This window comes from Salvia splendens, chromosome 2 (genome assembly GCF_004379255.2).
Source record: "Salvia splendens isolate huo1 chromosome 2, SspV2, whole genome shotgun sequence".
NCBI lineage: Eukaryota > Viridiplantae > Streptophyta > Magnoliopsida > Lamiales > Lamiaceae > Salvia > Salvia splendens.
The window spans coordinates 17,612,917-17,630,378 of NC_056033.1; the positions used below are offsets into that span (position 1 = coordinate 17,612,917).

Here is a 17,462-nt window from a genome sequence, read left to right on the forward strand (position 1 = left end):
GTGTACTTGAAAATTATAAACAATTAGTTTGGCACTGTTTTAATGCATAATTGGCCAAGTAAGAGAGATAAAATGATGTATAGGGGGGATGTGTTGCTTAACTAATCCAAAATTAGAAATTTCATACTTTTTAGGTACAAATTAATAAGGTTATAGTTCATTGTTTAGGGATGGAGGGAATATTAAAGTTGTACATTGCATGTTTTGTAGCTTCATTCAGGTATTTTATACGATGTTAAAAAATGGCCTTTTACATATATAAATGTTGGTTTTGTTTCAAGATAGTTTAGTTGTTATTTTTGGGCTGTGTTAAGGTATTTAATTTTTTTATTTTTGGCAAAAATTCTATTATCTCTCTTACTCTTGTCATTTTTCTCTTCACTTTACCTTTAACATATAGTTCTTCTGTCGCATTAAAAATAAAATGAAATGTTTTTCTTTTTTTTGTGTATTTCATTAAAAATGAAACCTTTCTTAAAATGGAAATGACTTTATCCTATTTTTTAATCTCTCTAACTGTATTCTATCTTCATTAACTCAAAAAATAATGTTATATAAAATTTCGTCCTGATTTCTAAATGTTTCATTTTAAGTGGGACGAAGGGAGTATTAAATTTTTTAAATCCCGAGTCAAAAGAAATGCCTCAACTAGTATGGGTGGGAAAGAGTACCTTTTTGGATAGCATGACTCAAGTTGAAGTGATTTTTCATTGATTCATCCTTATGTTTGGAATTAGTTGTGATGAAAGAACACCCATTCAATATGCGAGGAGCCAACATCTTACGTATCTCATGTATAAATTCATTACAGATCTTTTCTTAAGATCTTCTCCACATGATTTGTCAACTGTATTTCCATATCAACTTTTTCCTTAAACTTTTTATCATCACGTAAATCACACAATTTCCTAAATAAGGCTTCTTGTCACGTAATGTGAGCTCAATCCGGCGTCGTAGTTGAAGAAGGCGTTCTGAGTTGCGTTGCCTACGGATGTAACGATGCAGCCAGCTTCGTTCGCTTTCTCGCATTTCCCAAGCCTGACTACGAACGTAACAGCGGTGCCGTGCCCTAACCCGTCGCTTTCAACCCACACGTAGCCTCCCATCAAGTTCACAAACCTGTTCACTTCATTGCTCAGTAAAACTGAAAATTGAGTAAAATTAAGCAGAAAAAAAAAACTGATGTGCACCTTTTGCAAATTGGAAGGCCGAGACCGGTACAGGATCGGTTCCGGGTGGGTGAGTTTTGGGGATCGGCGAACTTGGTGAAGAGACGTGGGATGTCAGTTGGGCAGATGCCACAGCCGGAATCTCGAACCTGCACTCTCATGTAAAAATGGATGTCTGTTGAAGGTGGCGAGCCCCTAACGTTTTCCGGCTTTGCAACGGATGCCTCAATGGCGATGTAGCCTTCCTTTGTGAACTTAACGGCGTTACTAACCACGATCAGTATGATCTGCATCAGCCGTTTCTTATCACCGGTAGCGTACACGGGCAAGTCAAGACCTATTTTCAAAGTTAGTGACACTTTCTTCACTGATGCAATAGGCCTTATCAACTCCACAACCTGTTCTTCAACACAACTACTCTAAATCAAACAGGCAAGCCACTTAAAAGTGAAGATATACAAACACAAGGTCTTGTTAGGTCGACAACTATCTTAAATTGATAACTGACAACTATGTCAACAACTTATCAACACGAAGACATTTGTATGTCAACTAAATTTAGTTGACATCTATAACGTAGATTGTTAACGTAGTTGTCAGTTATCAATTTAATCAATCATGTCCCTACAAACATATATATGCATCACCTCTCCAAAAGCTGCTTGAAGATTGAATAACTCTGATTCTAAATGAAGGCTGCCATCTTCCAGTTTTGAGAGGTCCAAGACGTCATTGATGAGCGTTTCCAGCACGTTGCCACTCTTGAGTATGGTCTCGATCATGACCCTTTGGTCCGGACCTAGCTCCGCTTCCAAGAGTACTGAACATAGAGATAGGATAGCATGCATCGGCATCCTCATCTCGTGGTTCATTACAGCAAGGAAGTCATTCCTAGCATGGATAGCCAGCTCTGCCTCTTGGCGAGCTAAATCCAGCGCCACGTTCTGCTGCACCAGCTGATCGTGAGACCTCATGGACTCTTCCAGGATCACAGCATGAGACAGAGCTACCGCCACCTAAACATCGAACGAACCAAGACAAGAGGATCATTTCATTTCAAACTTTTCGATAAAAGGACATGAAAAAAAAACGAACCTGATCAACAACGACTTCTACAAGCTCAAGCTCATGGTCGCGCCATTGCCTGATTCCGCTAAGAACAAGAACCATCACAGCGTAGCTCTTAGCCGACAGCTGAGGACAGTTGTCGATGTGGAAGTTCGAGAGGTCCAAGAGCGGTACACGAACTGCGACAGATTCAGGAGACATGTATCCACCATGGAGAGGCTTAATATTTGCCAAAGGGCATGTGTGAGGAATATGGATTGCCTCAGCCCGGCTAAAGATTTCGTTGACAATTGGAAGACTCGTGGGAACAGTGGATCTGACCGGTATCAGATTCGTCAGAGTGTGGGACAACCGCAGGCTCAATCCTCGTTGAGACGGCATCCACAGGGCACACTCTTCCAAATCCAAGGTCCTCCCAAGCTCAACAAGAGTAGTTTTCAGAATAGTGTGTCGATCAAGCGTGCTTCTGATCTCGTGAGTTAGCATCCGGACGTGCCTACTCGTCTCCTCCTGCTTTATGATAAGTCCCATCTCTCTGTCCAGCTCTTCGGCCTTGTTTTTCAGAAACGACTCCCGTGTTTTCACACTGAGCAGGTCCGGGATGATGTGGACGAGCATCAGCGCTGTGACACAGGACACCGCAGCAGTGGAGACTTTCGCTATGGTCATGACAAGCGCAACGGTTTTCGAGTGAAGGGTGAATGTCCAGAGATTGAGGAGATGAGTTGCTCCACAGAGAATGATGAAAGCACCAAACTGTATCAGCACCCACCTGTATGGGAAGAATGAAGACTTCTGGACAAAGTAGATGAGCTCAAGGGGAATGGAGAAGTACGCGATCGCGATTAGGAAATCGGATATGTATTGGTACTTCACCAGGACCCCATCCGCGGGCCAGTGACTCTCGACGCAGTCGCATGACTCCATTAGAGGGACCTATCACAATTGGTTCAACATCATTGTGTTTTTTACTATATTTTGAACATTATCTGGATTCCAAATTAACGATCCATTAAATTGATTTATCACATAACTAACTAAAACTTGTTACTTATGAATCAATACCAATGTGCTACACATACTTCACCACTTATACATTCATGTGCCTCTTCAAAAAAAATTCCATATTACTAACATCTTCCACATCAATTGATCTTATCCAACAATTCAGCTAAGATGACACACTTTCTATTTTTGGTAACTTTCTTTTTCTTTTTTCCAATTATTCCACCCAACCACTTTTTTTCTCAATCCAATTAAATATTAACACTCTTTTCTCATTGCATTTAATACTTACACCCACTCTTTCTACACATTAACTAACAACTTATAAAATCCCGTGCGTGCTGACTAAGAAATGTGCCATCTTAGCCAGAACGGAGAGAGTACTATTATTGGAGATTTTTTTAACTCTGTAACATGGCATACTTCATTATAGATTAGCAAGTAAAGAAGAAAAAAAAAACTACTCATCCATTACCAAAAAAGGTAGAGATCGGATCATACATAACTTACTTCAATCACAAATCTTACTTTTATTTAAATATATTTATACCTGATGAACAAAATTACATGAAGCCAATCCTAGAGCATCGATTCAGTTGGCAGAGTCTGATTTGAGAAGGGAAAATGGTTGGATTGTTTTGAGGAGGAGAGTCATGAAAAAGTAAGGTGGAGGGAAAATAAAATGAAAAAAACATTTATAGCTTCGATTTGAGGCATCGCATTCACGGGGATGAAAGAGACTAGCAGAGCTGTGGTTCAATGAATTTGGGCACACGTGTGACAACTGCATTGGATCCAACCCCAGCTTGCACGTGTGACTCCCGCATTTTATTGGCCGGCCTAAATAACAGAAAAGTTATCTCTTTTTCGGGTAGTTAATTCGGATTTTAAAATAAAATACTATCTATCATCTGTCTCATTAAAAATAAAAATAACATTTTTTCTATTTTTTTCTTTATCTTACTTTACTCTTTTTTTCATTAACTCACAAAACCACATTACATAAAATCATGTGCAGAAAATCGAATGTTTTATATTTAATGGAACGAGAGAGTACGAAAAAAAGTGAGTTGAAAAAGTTAGTGTTATATGGGTCTAACTTTTATACTTCCTCGTCCCATAGAAATAGGTCATTTAGAATTGACACATGTTTTAATGCGTAATTGGTAAAATACGAGAAAAAGAGAAAAAATAGCTGATATTGTGTAGTGAATGTTGGGTACATAAATGGTCAAGTATAATAGAAGGGTAAAAAAGTTGTCATAAATGGATATAGACTATTCTATGCGGCTGACGAAAAATGAAATATGACATATTTCTATAGGACGAAGGGAGTATGTTTTTATAATATAATAACATGAGTGGAATTGAGTTAGCGAAATGTAGAGTTTAAAAATGAAGTGTGATAATTAATAAGAGATATACCAAAATAGAAAATTGGGATATATAATGGGGGGATAAATATGTTGGTTTTTACAGTTAAATGAGATAGTTGGAATGGAAAATGATTCACGTGAGCAATTATTTTGTACAGATCCATTTAGTTACTGATTTCGAAATAATGATGATGATAACTAACTGCATTTACATTTGGAGATAGTGCCATATCTTTGAAGTCTTTGAACTATGTTTGTATTTCTAATTTGTAGGAGTACTTCTGAATTTGAAAATCTAGTGGATGATAAGGGAAGAGGTATCGTATCTATTGGGTGAACATTGGAACAATTGTGGATTCGCAAATTTCTATTTAGAATTGCAAGAAAACAAAGATATACTCTCTCCATCCCACAAGAATATGTACTCTTTCCTTTTTAGTCCGTCCCATAAGTATGCACTTTCTTATTAGGAAAAGTCGTTTCTTTCTAATGAGGTGAGACTCATTCTCCATTAACAATACTTTAATTACTTTTTCTCTCAACATCTCTCTTACTTTATCAATTTTATATTAAACCCTGTGTCGATCTCAAAGTGTATATTCTTTGGGAACGGAGGAAGTATTTGGCATACAATATTTACATCAAATTGAGGACTGAGCTGTGATAGATAGTCAAAACATATTTTATTAAACTTGTTAAAAAATATACAAGAGTTAGCAAAGATGGTAGAAGTATGACGACATTTAGCCCACCGAAACATATTAAGCTACCATTAGATGCATATCCACATCTCAAAGGGACAAATAATAAAAACGTGGCAGACGTATTGTCTGAATTTAATATTTGAGTGATGCTAAATGGCCATAATGTGGCCGGCCATAAAAAGTTAATTTAGTTCATTTACACGTATAAAAAAATTAGAATTACCGATATAAACTTATATGTGTGTGAATGGACTTGTGAGTTGATACTTATCTTTGAATTCCATTACGTAAAACACATTAATATCACGAATTACTGTATACGTTGAGCAACAATCAAGAAATGACAGTAGTAATAAGTTGAGCAAAAACTACGAAAGAACAACACTAACATGTTGAGCAACATATAATGAAGATGATATAAAAGTAAAATCAAATAGTATTAAACTAAAAATTTGAAAAAAAAATCAATTTTTTTTGTTATTTACTTAATTTATGGCTGGCCATAATGTGGCCGCATAGCATTATTCTTAATATTTAGGTTCCATATCACATTATTTAGGTTAGATGTACCAAAGAAGGGAAGATGCTTGTGCATCATGTTAAACTAGATATCAATCAATCTAGATCTCAGTATCCAATAATACTACTTTAACTACCATTATTTTCATCTCTCTTATTTTACCATTATCCTCATCTCTCATATATTTTTCCAGAATTCGTGACAGCAAATATAATATCTTTGATGGTACTTAGTTCCTATTTAAAGACGAGTTTTAAGTCTAACCTTTCCTTTCTTTTATACTATATGCCATAATTCATGTGATCCAGTATTTGCACGTGTGGTATACAAATTCATTGCACGCTAAAATCTCGATTTACATTAGCTGTGTGTATTTGGATTTCCGTTCGGTTTTTTTGCCAAAACCGAAAAACCGAATTTAGTTCAAAATCCAAACCGAACCGAACCCGAAAAATCGAAAAAATCGAAAATCGAACTTAAAAAACTGAAAAATCCGAAAAACCCGAAAAGAACCGAAAAAACCCAAAAAAACAAATAATATATATATATATATGTAATTTATTTTATATATACTAATAGAATATTTATATTTAATATAAAATTAATAATACATATAATATCTATTATATAGTAGAATATATTAAAATAATATATATTATATATAATATAATATATTAAATTAATAGAACCGAACAGAAAAATTGAAAAAACCGAACCGAATTTCAAAATTTCGGTTTAGTTCGGTTCGGATATTCGGTTTCCAGTTTTTTTGCTCAACCCTAATTTAAATGATTAAAATTAAATTCATACAAACTTAGAGAATAAATTTCAAGCATTTTTCTAAAAAATAATAAATAGATAATAATATAAGTTTTAAATAGGCCACTCGAACCTTTTCAACCCAAAAATTACAGAATTTTTATCGGATCAAATCAATAAGGACAAAAACCCAATAAAACACATCTAAAACCTTTATTTATATTCCCTTCATTCCATTGAAGATGACTCACTTTCCTTTTTAGCTTATACCGACCAAGATAACCCGTTACTAAAAATGAAAACACTTTTATCTCTATTTTATTATCTCTCTTACTTTATTCTCTTCACTCAGTATATAAAATAAAATTACATAAAGAATGAGATGAAATACCCGAGCCGTGTACAAGCGGTACTCTAACTATTACAATCAAAAGGAAAATAACAACAATAAGAGGAATGAAAATTACAACGGAATAATAAAACAAACCAAACTAAAAGTCGAGTCGAGGAAAGCCCTCTTTTCGCAAGACAAATTACGCCCCAGCTAGTGCTTACGGAATGACGTATTGTCCCTAAAGACAAAACGACTTCCTCCTAGCGTGTAGAAGCACCTCAAACACGCTAGGCACCGATGAACTTGATGAAGTTCCGAGAATCGAGCTAGATAATGCTTCTAAGATGCACACTATGATATAGAAAGCTTGAGAGAAGAGAGAATACTTTACGCTGGTGTGATCTACTCTCCCAAACTCCACTTATTTATAAGACAGGGGAGGCCACCTCAAAGGTTTTAACATTAAGGGACTCCATAAACTAATTAATCGAGGTTACATTACATAAAAGGCCAAAGAACTTAGAAACTGAAAAACTTGAAGCCTTCATATTATCACATACTAATGTCAACATCGTGCCATGCACATGACATAAGATTTTTAAACTATATGTAAATAAAGATCAAAGAGTATGAGTTAGTTACAATAAAATATTAGTAGTAAAAACAAATACAGAATATAAAGAGAAGAAAATAAAACATGTGTAAATAAAGACCAAAAAGTAACAATCGGATAAATGGAATAAAATAAACAGCTCAATAAAACGTGATCAACAAAAAACAAATATTCATATGTAGGGATCATATCTTAAGAAAACAAAAACACACCAATAGTTCATAAGTTTTGGAAAACTTCTTTGTAAACAACATTAAAAGTCGAATCACCCCTACTATCATCATCGTCATGTTTACAAACCAAAATCTTCAAACCTGCACGACTTGTAACTCTAGATATAACAACATACAATTGTCCATGACTGAAGACTGGTTTTCGTAAGAATAACCCAACATGAGCCAAAGGTTGACCTTGACTTTTGTTAATGGTCATTGCATACGACACAACCACATGAAATTGTCGTCACTGAAATTTGAATGGCAACCTTGGATCAGAAGGAATTAAAGACATTCGAGGAATCAAAACTTTATGCCCAACATTATGGCCAACCAACACTTGTCCCTTCAAAACATAACCACCTAATTAGCTATAGACTTTTGAACAGATACACCTACATTAGCTTCACATAGTAAATGCAAACACATGGTTAGTACAATCGAAATAACTGATATATAATTAAATTTATAATGAACTAAATTGACATATTATTAACAAAAATTAAGAAATGGACTAATTTCGACCAAAATAATAACGCAAGTAAAACTATACAATGGTTTAGACAACAATTTACACTACTCCATAAATGTCAGAAATTCGTAGACACATTTTATAATATTCAAAAACAATGTTGAGATTTTAAATCCGCTTAAGATACGATAAGACTATAAATGAACTCTAAATAATTCCAAAAAAAAACCTTGACCAAACGAATCCAACATTACAAACTTCATAAATCTTTATCCCGAGCAAACAATTAAATTTAGTTCTTGTCTACTATTTAGTTAATATAGAATATTAACTAAAAACATGCCACACCAAAAATAAGTAGCCCAATAGATATAACACTACAACCCAAATAAGAATTAAACTAAAATCTCAACCAATACAGCCCAAATAAAGTAAATCATAGCCCAATTATTAATTTAAAAAAGGGCACAAAATTTTTACCAACAAGTAATACCAATACATTATAATCTTAAATGATAAAATAATAAACTTACCTAAATCTAATCAGCTTAAGACGTAATTAAAATTTAATTAAACCTACATATAAAATTAATAAAACAAACTATTTTTAATTTTGGAAAAGCCACCTCTCTCTCTCGATGGAAACCCTAGGATTCCCCATATTTCCCGTCGCCTCCCTCTTCCTCCACCACCACAACCCCGACACCCTCTTCCACCACCAAAACAAAATCTCCGACCGGCAATCGTATACGCTACACCAGATCTCCAAAGATACATCCTAAAGAACAATTAGATTTACCCTAATCCACGAAAATTTATACATCGGCTACACCAAAATCTGGAAAATGAACATAATCTAACAATGTTTGAAGGTAGCTGATAAGGCTAATTTCATGCATAGGTCTAGGGGATAAATTCATGAATTTGCTGGGCATAACACATGTCTTAAGCCAGGTGTATAGAAGAAATTCGCCTGGTCTAGGAAAAGAAGGAGGCAATCACACGCCCGAGGAAACTGGCGAATAAGTGAACATTGTGAAAGAAATTGCAAGACGGAGTAAATCTCAGAACTGAAGGGTAGAATGGTGATTTCTACGAAGGTTCTAGAAGATTATGTCCGTGTCTATAAAAGGAAGGATGCATGCATTCTGGAGGGATCTTCTCGGTGGAGACCTCACTAACAGTCTGCAGCTAGTTCACTTTTCTATACACTTGAGTTCTTAGAGGGAAATTCAGGGGGTTTCGCGCTGGGGTTCATTTTCCGCTTTCTCGTATTTTTAAGCTGTGGTGTAACACCGTCCTGTTGAGGGCGAAGAAACAAGTTCCCGTTTAATTTCTCGCATTTTGTGGTTTCCACCGAGCTTCGCTGTTCGAAGCTCGGTATTCTGTTTTATCGACTATTTCTGTGTTTTATGCAAGTTTAATTTTCTGTTATGTCGATAATGTTGATTTCTGTTTTTGCCGTTGTGATTTTCTGGAGTTTGAGCTACCTTACTTGTTTTGGATGCGTTTCGCAATTGTTTACGGAAACTGAGCAGAGTAATGGCTGGATCGGAGTGATCGGAGTTTGTTGGTGAATGAATCGGAGGTTTGAATTTGTTTTGTAGCTTGATTGTGGAAACGTTTAAATTCGGAGTTGATCGGAGTAGATCTGTTAGATCGGAAGTTATGGAGCTGATTGTGGTTGTTGTTGGGTTCGGATTGCTTGGATCCGGAGTGGATTAAGCACCCGACGTGAATCTGAGCAAAATTGGTTTTAATTCTATGTCTAGTCTACGTGTTTTCATTTCAGTTTATGAGCAGAGGCTCGCGGACTGGATTCTGGAGTAACTCATCTGGGTGGAGGGACGATAGATTTATTTGGCAGATCAAGGATACAGCATCCGCGGTCACCACCAGATCAGGGTTATCTACGGGAGATCCATTTCCGTTCGGTTTGGAAAGTTAAGAGGATTGGAGTTCATCGGGAAGGGAGGATCCCAAGTCACCAACAGAGTCGGAAATAGAGTCAGAAATAGAGGAAGTAGTCATGGCGCAAGTAGTAGATCCAGATCCAGAGATCGGTTCGTTAACTGTCCATTTAGATGGAGAACCAGCTCAAGCTATAGTGATGAATCCACGCCAGCGGACTATTGAGATCAAGACAAACGTACTCGGCATATTGCCAACGTTCTCTGGGCGTAGAAATGAGTGTCCGTACGAGTTTTTAAATGAATCCAGTAAGTTGTGTGGTATTCAGAAGAGACCGAATGATGCAACAGAGGAGGATTATCGCCTACGTGCAATTTCGTTTGCCATGAAGGGGGAAGCCAACACGTGGTTATTGAGGTTGCCCCCGGATTCTATCCGCACATGGAGGGATTTCAAGTTAGAATTCTTAGATTATTTCTTCCCATCCAACAAGACGAACGCACTGAAAAAAGAAATATTAGAGTGTAAGTAGGATTACGACGAATCTTTGAGTTAGTATTGGTCGAGATTCAAGGGGTTGTTGGATGCATGCCTGAATCACCGAATGATAGAGGCAGAGACCTACTCTCTGTTTTACGAAGGGGTGACTCCTGAGTCGAAGGACTTAATGAATTCCTCGAGTGGGAGGAATTTCACAAGAAAGAGGGGAAGTGAAGCAAGAGAAATCCTGGGGAAGTTGATCGACGCTAAGAAGACGTACGATAACCCTAGGAATGTAGTGAGGAGAGGATCGGTGAATGCCATAAGAGAGCAAGAAGAAGATAAAGTAGAAGCAAGGATTGACAGGCTTGAGAAGGCTCTTTTGAACGCGATTGAAAAGACAATTCCACTAGCTTCACAAGGGAAGGAGAAATCTCCTGGTCCAGGAGATAATCAAATTCAGCAATATTACGGGACCCAGGAAGGAGATTATCAAGCTCAAGCCAATGCAATGGGAAGTTGGAATCCCGATGGGAGCTGGAATCCAGGGAGACAGAGAGACGCACCCTGGAGGAACCATCCAAATTTCAGATGGACTGACAACGAACAAAATCAGCCAGCACCACAACAAAATCAGCAGTTTGCACCTCAGCTCGAGAGACAAGGTAACTGGTCAGGAAGGAACCAAGAGGGGCAAGGCAACTGGATCAATCGGAACCAAGAAGACCACTCGAGCTGGGGAAACAGAAATCAGAACAATCAAGGGAACTCTTATGTACCACCGCACCAAAGGAGTTTTCAAAACAATTACCAGGGCCCAGGAAATCAGTACAACAACGCCTCAGGAGGTCAAGGAAACGCTCGTCAGAATCAAGTGAGTGGACCGACTCTGAGTATAGGGCCAGGGCCCAGTCAGCCACCAAAGCCACCAAAGAGTATCGATGATATGGTGCACGACCTCGTCAGTTCTCAGCAACATATGCAAAACAACCTGCAATCGAACAATGACGTAGTGCACAAGCTTCAAGACGCTCAGCAGGAGCAAAAGGCAACAATGGATATGCTAGCAAAGCAATTATCCCAGATAGCCACCTCTTTGAGTGATATGAGGGGATATGAAGGAAAGATTCCCGCCTCAGTAAGGCCACCTGATAGAGCGAATATAAGTCAGATTACCTTGAGATCCGGGAAAGGATATGAGGGGCCAGTGGTAAGAACGAAGGAAGCGACAGATCCCAAGGAAGGCAACATGAATTTGGAGGGCGATAATTCCTTGCTCAAGGATGACCTTAAGGCACGAGACTTGGAGAGATCCTTGCCTAGGTCAACTGAACCATTCTTCTTCGATCCAGAGCCGGAGTTGGAGAACGAGGCAGTAGGGGAGGAAACTGGAGAGTTCTCAGCTGAAAGTTCTACAGGAGCAGGGAAGCGACCGAAACCTTTCCCAAACCGGAGGGAAGCCAAGAAGAAGAAGGAAGAGCTGTAGATTTCATGGATATTATTGGGAAGCTGAAGATTAATCTACCATTCTTACAGGCTTTGAAATTGCCGGTGTTTAGCAAGTTCATCCAGGAATTTATAGCTGGGAAGGCTAGACCCAGTGGAAAAATTTTTGATAGGCGAGAACGTCTCCGCAGTGATTCAAAAGAGGAGGATGCCTTCGAAATGCAATGACCCAGGTATGTTTACTTTGCCCATCTCTATTGGTGATGTAAAAATCGAGCATGCTATGTGTGACTTGGGTGCGTCGATAAATGTGTTACCACTGTCTATATACAAGAAGTTAGTAGGGGAAGGCATGGTGAACACAAAAGTTGTGATCCAATTGGCAGACAGGTCATGCATTTGTCCTGAAGGAGTGCTTGAAAACGTGATAGTGAAGGTACATGACTTCTTGTACCCAGCTGATTTTCATGTAATTAAAATGAGTGATAGTGAGTCTGCAGAGTCTGGCGGAGTACTTTTAGGGAGACCTTTCCTACGTACCGCAAAGACTATCATTGATGTCTTTGATGACACCATCTGCCTTGATTACAATGGGGAGAAATATACATTCAGCATCGATGAGGAGATGAAGAAACCTCTTGACGTTGAAAATTTGCATGCTATTGATGTTATTAACCCCTTGGTGCAGGAGTATCTTGAGACCGAATTAATGCAGGTACAGATCGAGAATTCCGAGATGAGTCAGGCCATTGATAGAGAAGTAACCATTTGGTGTGAAGCCATGAAGACGAGTGAGTTATCAGATGAAGAACTAGCTAAAGCGATTCTGGAATTCTGCACGAACCCGGAGCTAGCTAGATCAAGGAGGACATCTTATGTGGCGAACATGGAAAATTTTACTGAGTCTACGAATAGAATAACAACTGAGTCGACAGAGAAAAATCCCTTACCCCAGGAAAAGGATGTCCCCAAGAAAGAGTTGAAAACACTTCCACCTAGGCTCAAGTATGCGTATCTAGAGGAGAATGAAAATTTCCCGGTGATTATTAACAGCAGCTTAACCGAGGGACAAGAAGAGGAATTGTTGAAGGTAATTCGGAGGAACAAGAAGGCTATTGGATGGACACTATCTGACTTGGTAGGAATCAGTCCAGATCTGTGCATGCATCATATTAGGCTAGAAGAAGGAGCAAAAGCCTGTAGGGACCCACAACGCAAGTTGAATCCGAACATGAGGGAAGAGGTGTTGAAGGAAGTATTAAAGCTACTATCCCTAGGAATCATTTAATCCATACCAGACAGTGAATGGGTTAGTCCAGTACATATGGTACCAAAGAAGTCAGGAATACAGGTGGTCAAGAACGATAAGAATGAGTTGGTCCCCACTCGACTTGTTACTGGGTGGAGGATGTGTATTGACTACCAAAAGCTGAACGAGGCTACTAAGAAGGATCACTTTCCGTTACCTTTCATTGACCAGATGTTGGAGAGGTTGGCGGGCAAGCAATATTTCTGTTTCCTGGACGGATATAGTGGGTATTTTCAAATCTACGTGGATCCCGAGGACCAGGAGAAGACAACTTTCACGTGTCCCTTTGGAACGTATGCTTATAGAAGGATGCCGTTCGGTCTGTGCAATGCGCCAGGCACTTTTCGGCGGTGTATGATGAGTATCTTCTCGGACCTCCTGGAGGATTGCATCGAGATTTTTATGGACGACTTCACTGTGTACGGGAATTCATTTGACTCATGTTTGGCAAGTTTGGATATAGTGCTGAGGAGGTGCCAGGAAAAACATTTGGTTTTGAATTTCGAGAAATGCCACTTTATGGTCCCTGAGGGAATTGTCCTAGGGCATGTGGTATCAGAAAGAGGCATACAGGTAGATCAAGCAAAAATCGATGTTATCTCAAAACTGTCTTACCCGACGAATCAGAAAGAAGTGAGAGGATTCCTAGGGCACGCAGGATTCTATAGGAGGTTTATAAAGGATTTCGCAAAGATTGCTCAACCACTCACCCACTTGTTGCATAACGATGTGGAGTTTGTTTTCGACGAAGAGTGCAAGAAAGCTTTTCAGGTATTGAAGGATAGACTAGTATCTGCTCCCATCATCAGAGCACCAGATTGGAGGTTGCCATTTGAAATAATGTGCGACGCAAGTGACTACGCAGTGGGAGCGGTGCTAGGTTAAAGAGTGGATGGGAAAAGCTACGTGATTTTCTATGCTTCGAAAACGCTAAATCAAGCCCAGAAGAACTACGACACCACTGAAAAAGAGATGCTGGCGGTAATATACTCATTTGAGAAGTTTCGCCCGTACTTGCTAGGGTCGAAGGTGATAGTTTTCACAGACCACGCAGCTATTAAACACCTGCTGGCGAAGAAGGAGTCCAAACCAAGATTAATCCGTTGGGTATTAGTGCTACAAGAATTTGATTGGGAGGTTAAGGATAAGAAAGGAACTGAGAACAAGGTGGCTGATCACCTGAGTCGCATCTTCCAAGGGGAGACCGATGAAGCAATATCAGATACATTCCCCGAGGAACATTTGTACTATATGAAAGAATTTCCTAGACCTATCAGTTGGGAAGAGATCATGGCGTTAACAGGTCCAGGAGATTCTGAGAAAGGAAAATGTCGTATAAACAATGAGCCATGGTTCGCAGACCAGGCAAATTACTTGGTTATTGGAGAGGTGCCCAGTTCATAGGAAATTTCCCGGGCCCAGAGGATGAAGCTTATAAGCGAAGCCAAGTATTATTTTTGGGACGACCCATATTTGTGGAAAATGAGAGCTGACCAAGTAATCCGGAGGTGTATCCCGGAGTGGGAACAGAGGGATGTACTGAATCATTGCCATGCCCTAGCGTGTGGAGGTCATTTTGGATCTAGGAAAACTGCAAGGAAGGTGTTAGATAGCGGTTTTTACTGGCCTACATTGCACAAGGATGCATTCGAGTTCTGTCAGAATTGTGAAAGGTGTCAACAAACAGGGGGAATCTCCAGAAGAGACGAAATGCCGCAAGTCCCTGTGATCGTTTGTGAAATTTTCGACGTCTGGGGAATGGATTTCATGGGTCCATTTCCATCTTCATATGGGAATACATACATACTTGTGGTGGTGGACTATGTTTCGAAATGGATAGAGGCAAAAGCGACCACCTCTTGCGAAGCTGGTGAGGTAGCCAAATTTCTTAGGTCTAACATTTTCAACAGGTACGGTGTTCCTAGGGCTGTTGTTTCTGATCAAGGAACCCATTTCCGGAACCGTACAATAGAAGCTCTGATGAAGAAGTATGGAGTCCACCACAAATTGTCTACACCTTATCATCCTCAGTCTAACGGCCAGGCAGAAATATCAAATAGGGAGATCAAGACGATTCTTGAAAAGACTGTAAACCCGTCGAGGAAGGATTGGAGTAAGAGGCTCGACGATGCATTATGGGCTTACAACCCATTGGTATGTCACCCTATCGGTTGGTATTCGGAAAAAATGTGCCACTTGCCCGTGGAAGTAGAACACCGAGCATATTGAGCGGTCAAGGAGATCAACATGCGACCCCAATCCTGCGAAGAAGAAAGAAAATTGCAGCTACAGGAGTTGGAAGAATTAAGCCTTGAGTCTTATGAGTCTGCAATGTGGTATAAGGAGAAGACTAAGCTCTGGCATGACAAAAACCTCGGGGTCAAGGAACTGAAAGTAGGGCAGAATGTCCTCCTGTTTCAATCCAAACTCAAGCTGATGCCTGGAAAGCTAAAATCTAAATGGATCGGACCATTCACCATTGTGGGGCTTCGTGCGAATGGAGCAGTTGAAATCCAGGGAAGTGCCCCAAACTCTATACCCTTTCTTGTCAATGGTCATCGGGTGAAGGTGTTTAGGGATAACTCGGAGTTGTGTATAGTGGATGAAGTGCCACTACGCGCACTGCCTGATATCGCCTAATCGGTCTGGGAAGTAAGTGTTCTTAAAAATTTCCTAGGTCTGGTATCCTAGTAGTTTACCATTCCTTGACCTAGGGAATCTTGAGAACACTTGAGAATGAATTTGTAAATATTTTAATTGCTTCTTTTTTTTTTTAAAAAAAGCAAACAAATCAGAAAAAAATAATCTTCCAAAAATATTTTTCGAAATACACGACTCCTTAGGGGGAATTTTTAAACTGTCATATCCTTGACCTGGGAGTCTGGCGTTTCATTTTTAGTTTAATGTTTTTCTAAGTATGATATTGCAGAGATATTCACATGGGGCAAGGAGTTGAGGAGTAAATTTTTGGAGGGAGTTAGCACCGGTTCGAATTTCAAAAGGTAACTTTATGGGGAGGCATACGGACACTCACGCCACACCTGCAACTGCTGCAAAACCGTCCTCTCCCATACCTACAAGCTAAAACCGTGTATCTCCTTTTATTTTCCATAACACACTCTCTCTCTACAACGAAAAAAAGAAAAATCCCTAAATTTATCTCAAATTTTCTATCTCTCTAACCCTAATCGGAGAAATTTTCTTCCGAGTTCTTGATAAAATTCTACAGAGTTTGCCATGGACAACACTACGAACACAGGAAGCAATTCAGGATCTGGCGATTCTAACGCGACGACGTTCATGGCCGATCTTGTACAAAAGCTGGGTGGGCCGGAAGAAGCGATGAAGGCGTTTGCCTTGTTCGCCGCCACGATGGGAAAAACCACACCAGCCATTTCAACATCTGCCGCACCACCACCACCAAAAATTTCAGAGGCTTCACCACCCCAACCAGAGGCCGTTCATGCTGTTGCAGAACCCGACACCGCTGTCGCAGAAACAACCACCGCAGAACGACCACCGCAGAAATACGAGGAGAAGAGGCAGATCTGGCAGCGGGGTTAGAACTGTTGGCTGGAAGCGACCCCAGGTTAGATTCGTTCGTTGAGGGGGAAACCCCTGTTGCTGAGAAGTTCGAAGAGGGGGAGATCCCTGGTGTTTGTGAGAGTGTTTCGGAGGAGAGAACCCTAGAGCAGACGGAGGGCGACGAAGCCCTAATTTCCGAGAAGGCTGTGGAGGGGGAAACCCTGGAAGTATTTGGGGGCAGTGAGGCCCATGTCTCTGAGAACGTAAGTGAGGGGATGACCCCCGAGAGAGCTGTGGGTACTGAGACCCATGATGAGGAAGGTTCGGTTGGGGTGGAAACCCCTATTTACATCACGGGGGCAACCCCTTTGTTGACTGAGGAGGGAGAAGCCCTCGACTCTGAAAATGTACAAGAACCCACCGACGACAGGGTAAATCTTACCGTGGATTCGACAGATGACCCCGAGGGGGCCGATTCGCCGATTACTGCGAGGGAAGTAAAGAGGCAAGCTCGTCGGAGCTTGATTGATGAGATTGACGAATCCGTCCAGCAGAC

General features: G+C 39.8%; 2 protein-coding genes across 2 annotated transcripts; one reads left to right on the plus strand and one right to left on the minus strand.

Moving 5' to 3' along the window:
* Positions 1 to 764: 764 nt before the first annotated feature.
* Positions 765 to 3,960, minus strand: LOC121790441 (probable ethylene response sensor 1). Its single transcript, XM_042188661.1, has 5 exons — positions 3,793 to 3,960; positions 2,265 to 3,173; positions 1,817 to 2,185; positions 1,191 to 1,567; positions 765 to 1,119 (listed from the first exon to the last, which is right to left on the minus strand). Exons 2-5 carry the CDS (start codon positions 3,162 to 3,164, stop codon positions 909 to 911), a joined length of 1,857 nt encoding a protein of 618 aa, XP_042044595.1. The 5' UTR covers positions 3,165 to 3,173; positions 3,793 to 3,960; the 3' UTR covers positions 765 to 908.
* Positions 3,961 to 15,628: 11,668 nt separating this feature from the next.
* Positions 15,629 to 16,021, plus strand: LOC121775106. The gene has a single exon (XM_042172083.1). It carries the CDS (start codon positions 15,629 to 15,631, stop codon positions 16,019 to 16,021), a length of 393 nt encoding a protein of 130 aa, XP_042028017.1.
* Positions 16,022 to 17,462: the final 1,441 nt, after the last annotated feature.

What these genes read in the sequence shown, in the direction of transcription:
- LOC121775106 (XM_042172083.1), top strand. Translation starts at nt 15,629, where the DNA reads ATGCGACCCCAATCCTGCGAAGAAGAAAGAAAATTGCAGCTACAGGAG.
- LOC121790441 (XM_042188661.1), bottom strand. Translation starts at nt 3,164, where the DNA reads ATGGAGTCATGCGACTGCGTCGAGAGTCACTGGCCCGCGGATGGGGTC. An exon ending in TTCAAGCAGCTTTTGGAGAG is followed by an intron (nt 1,568 to 1,816) that starts GTGATGCATATA and finishes GTTGAAGAACAG; the next exon opens with GTTGTGGAGTTGATAAGGCC. An exon ending in GGCCTTCCAATTTGCAAAAG is followed by an intron (nt 1,120 to 1,190) that starts GTGCACATCAGT and finishes TGAAGTGAACAG; the next exon opens with GTTTGTGAACTTGATGGGAG.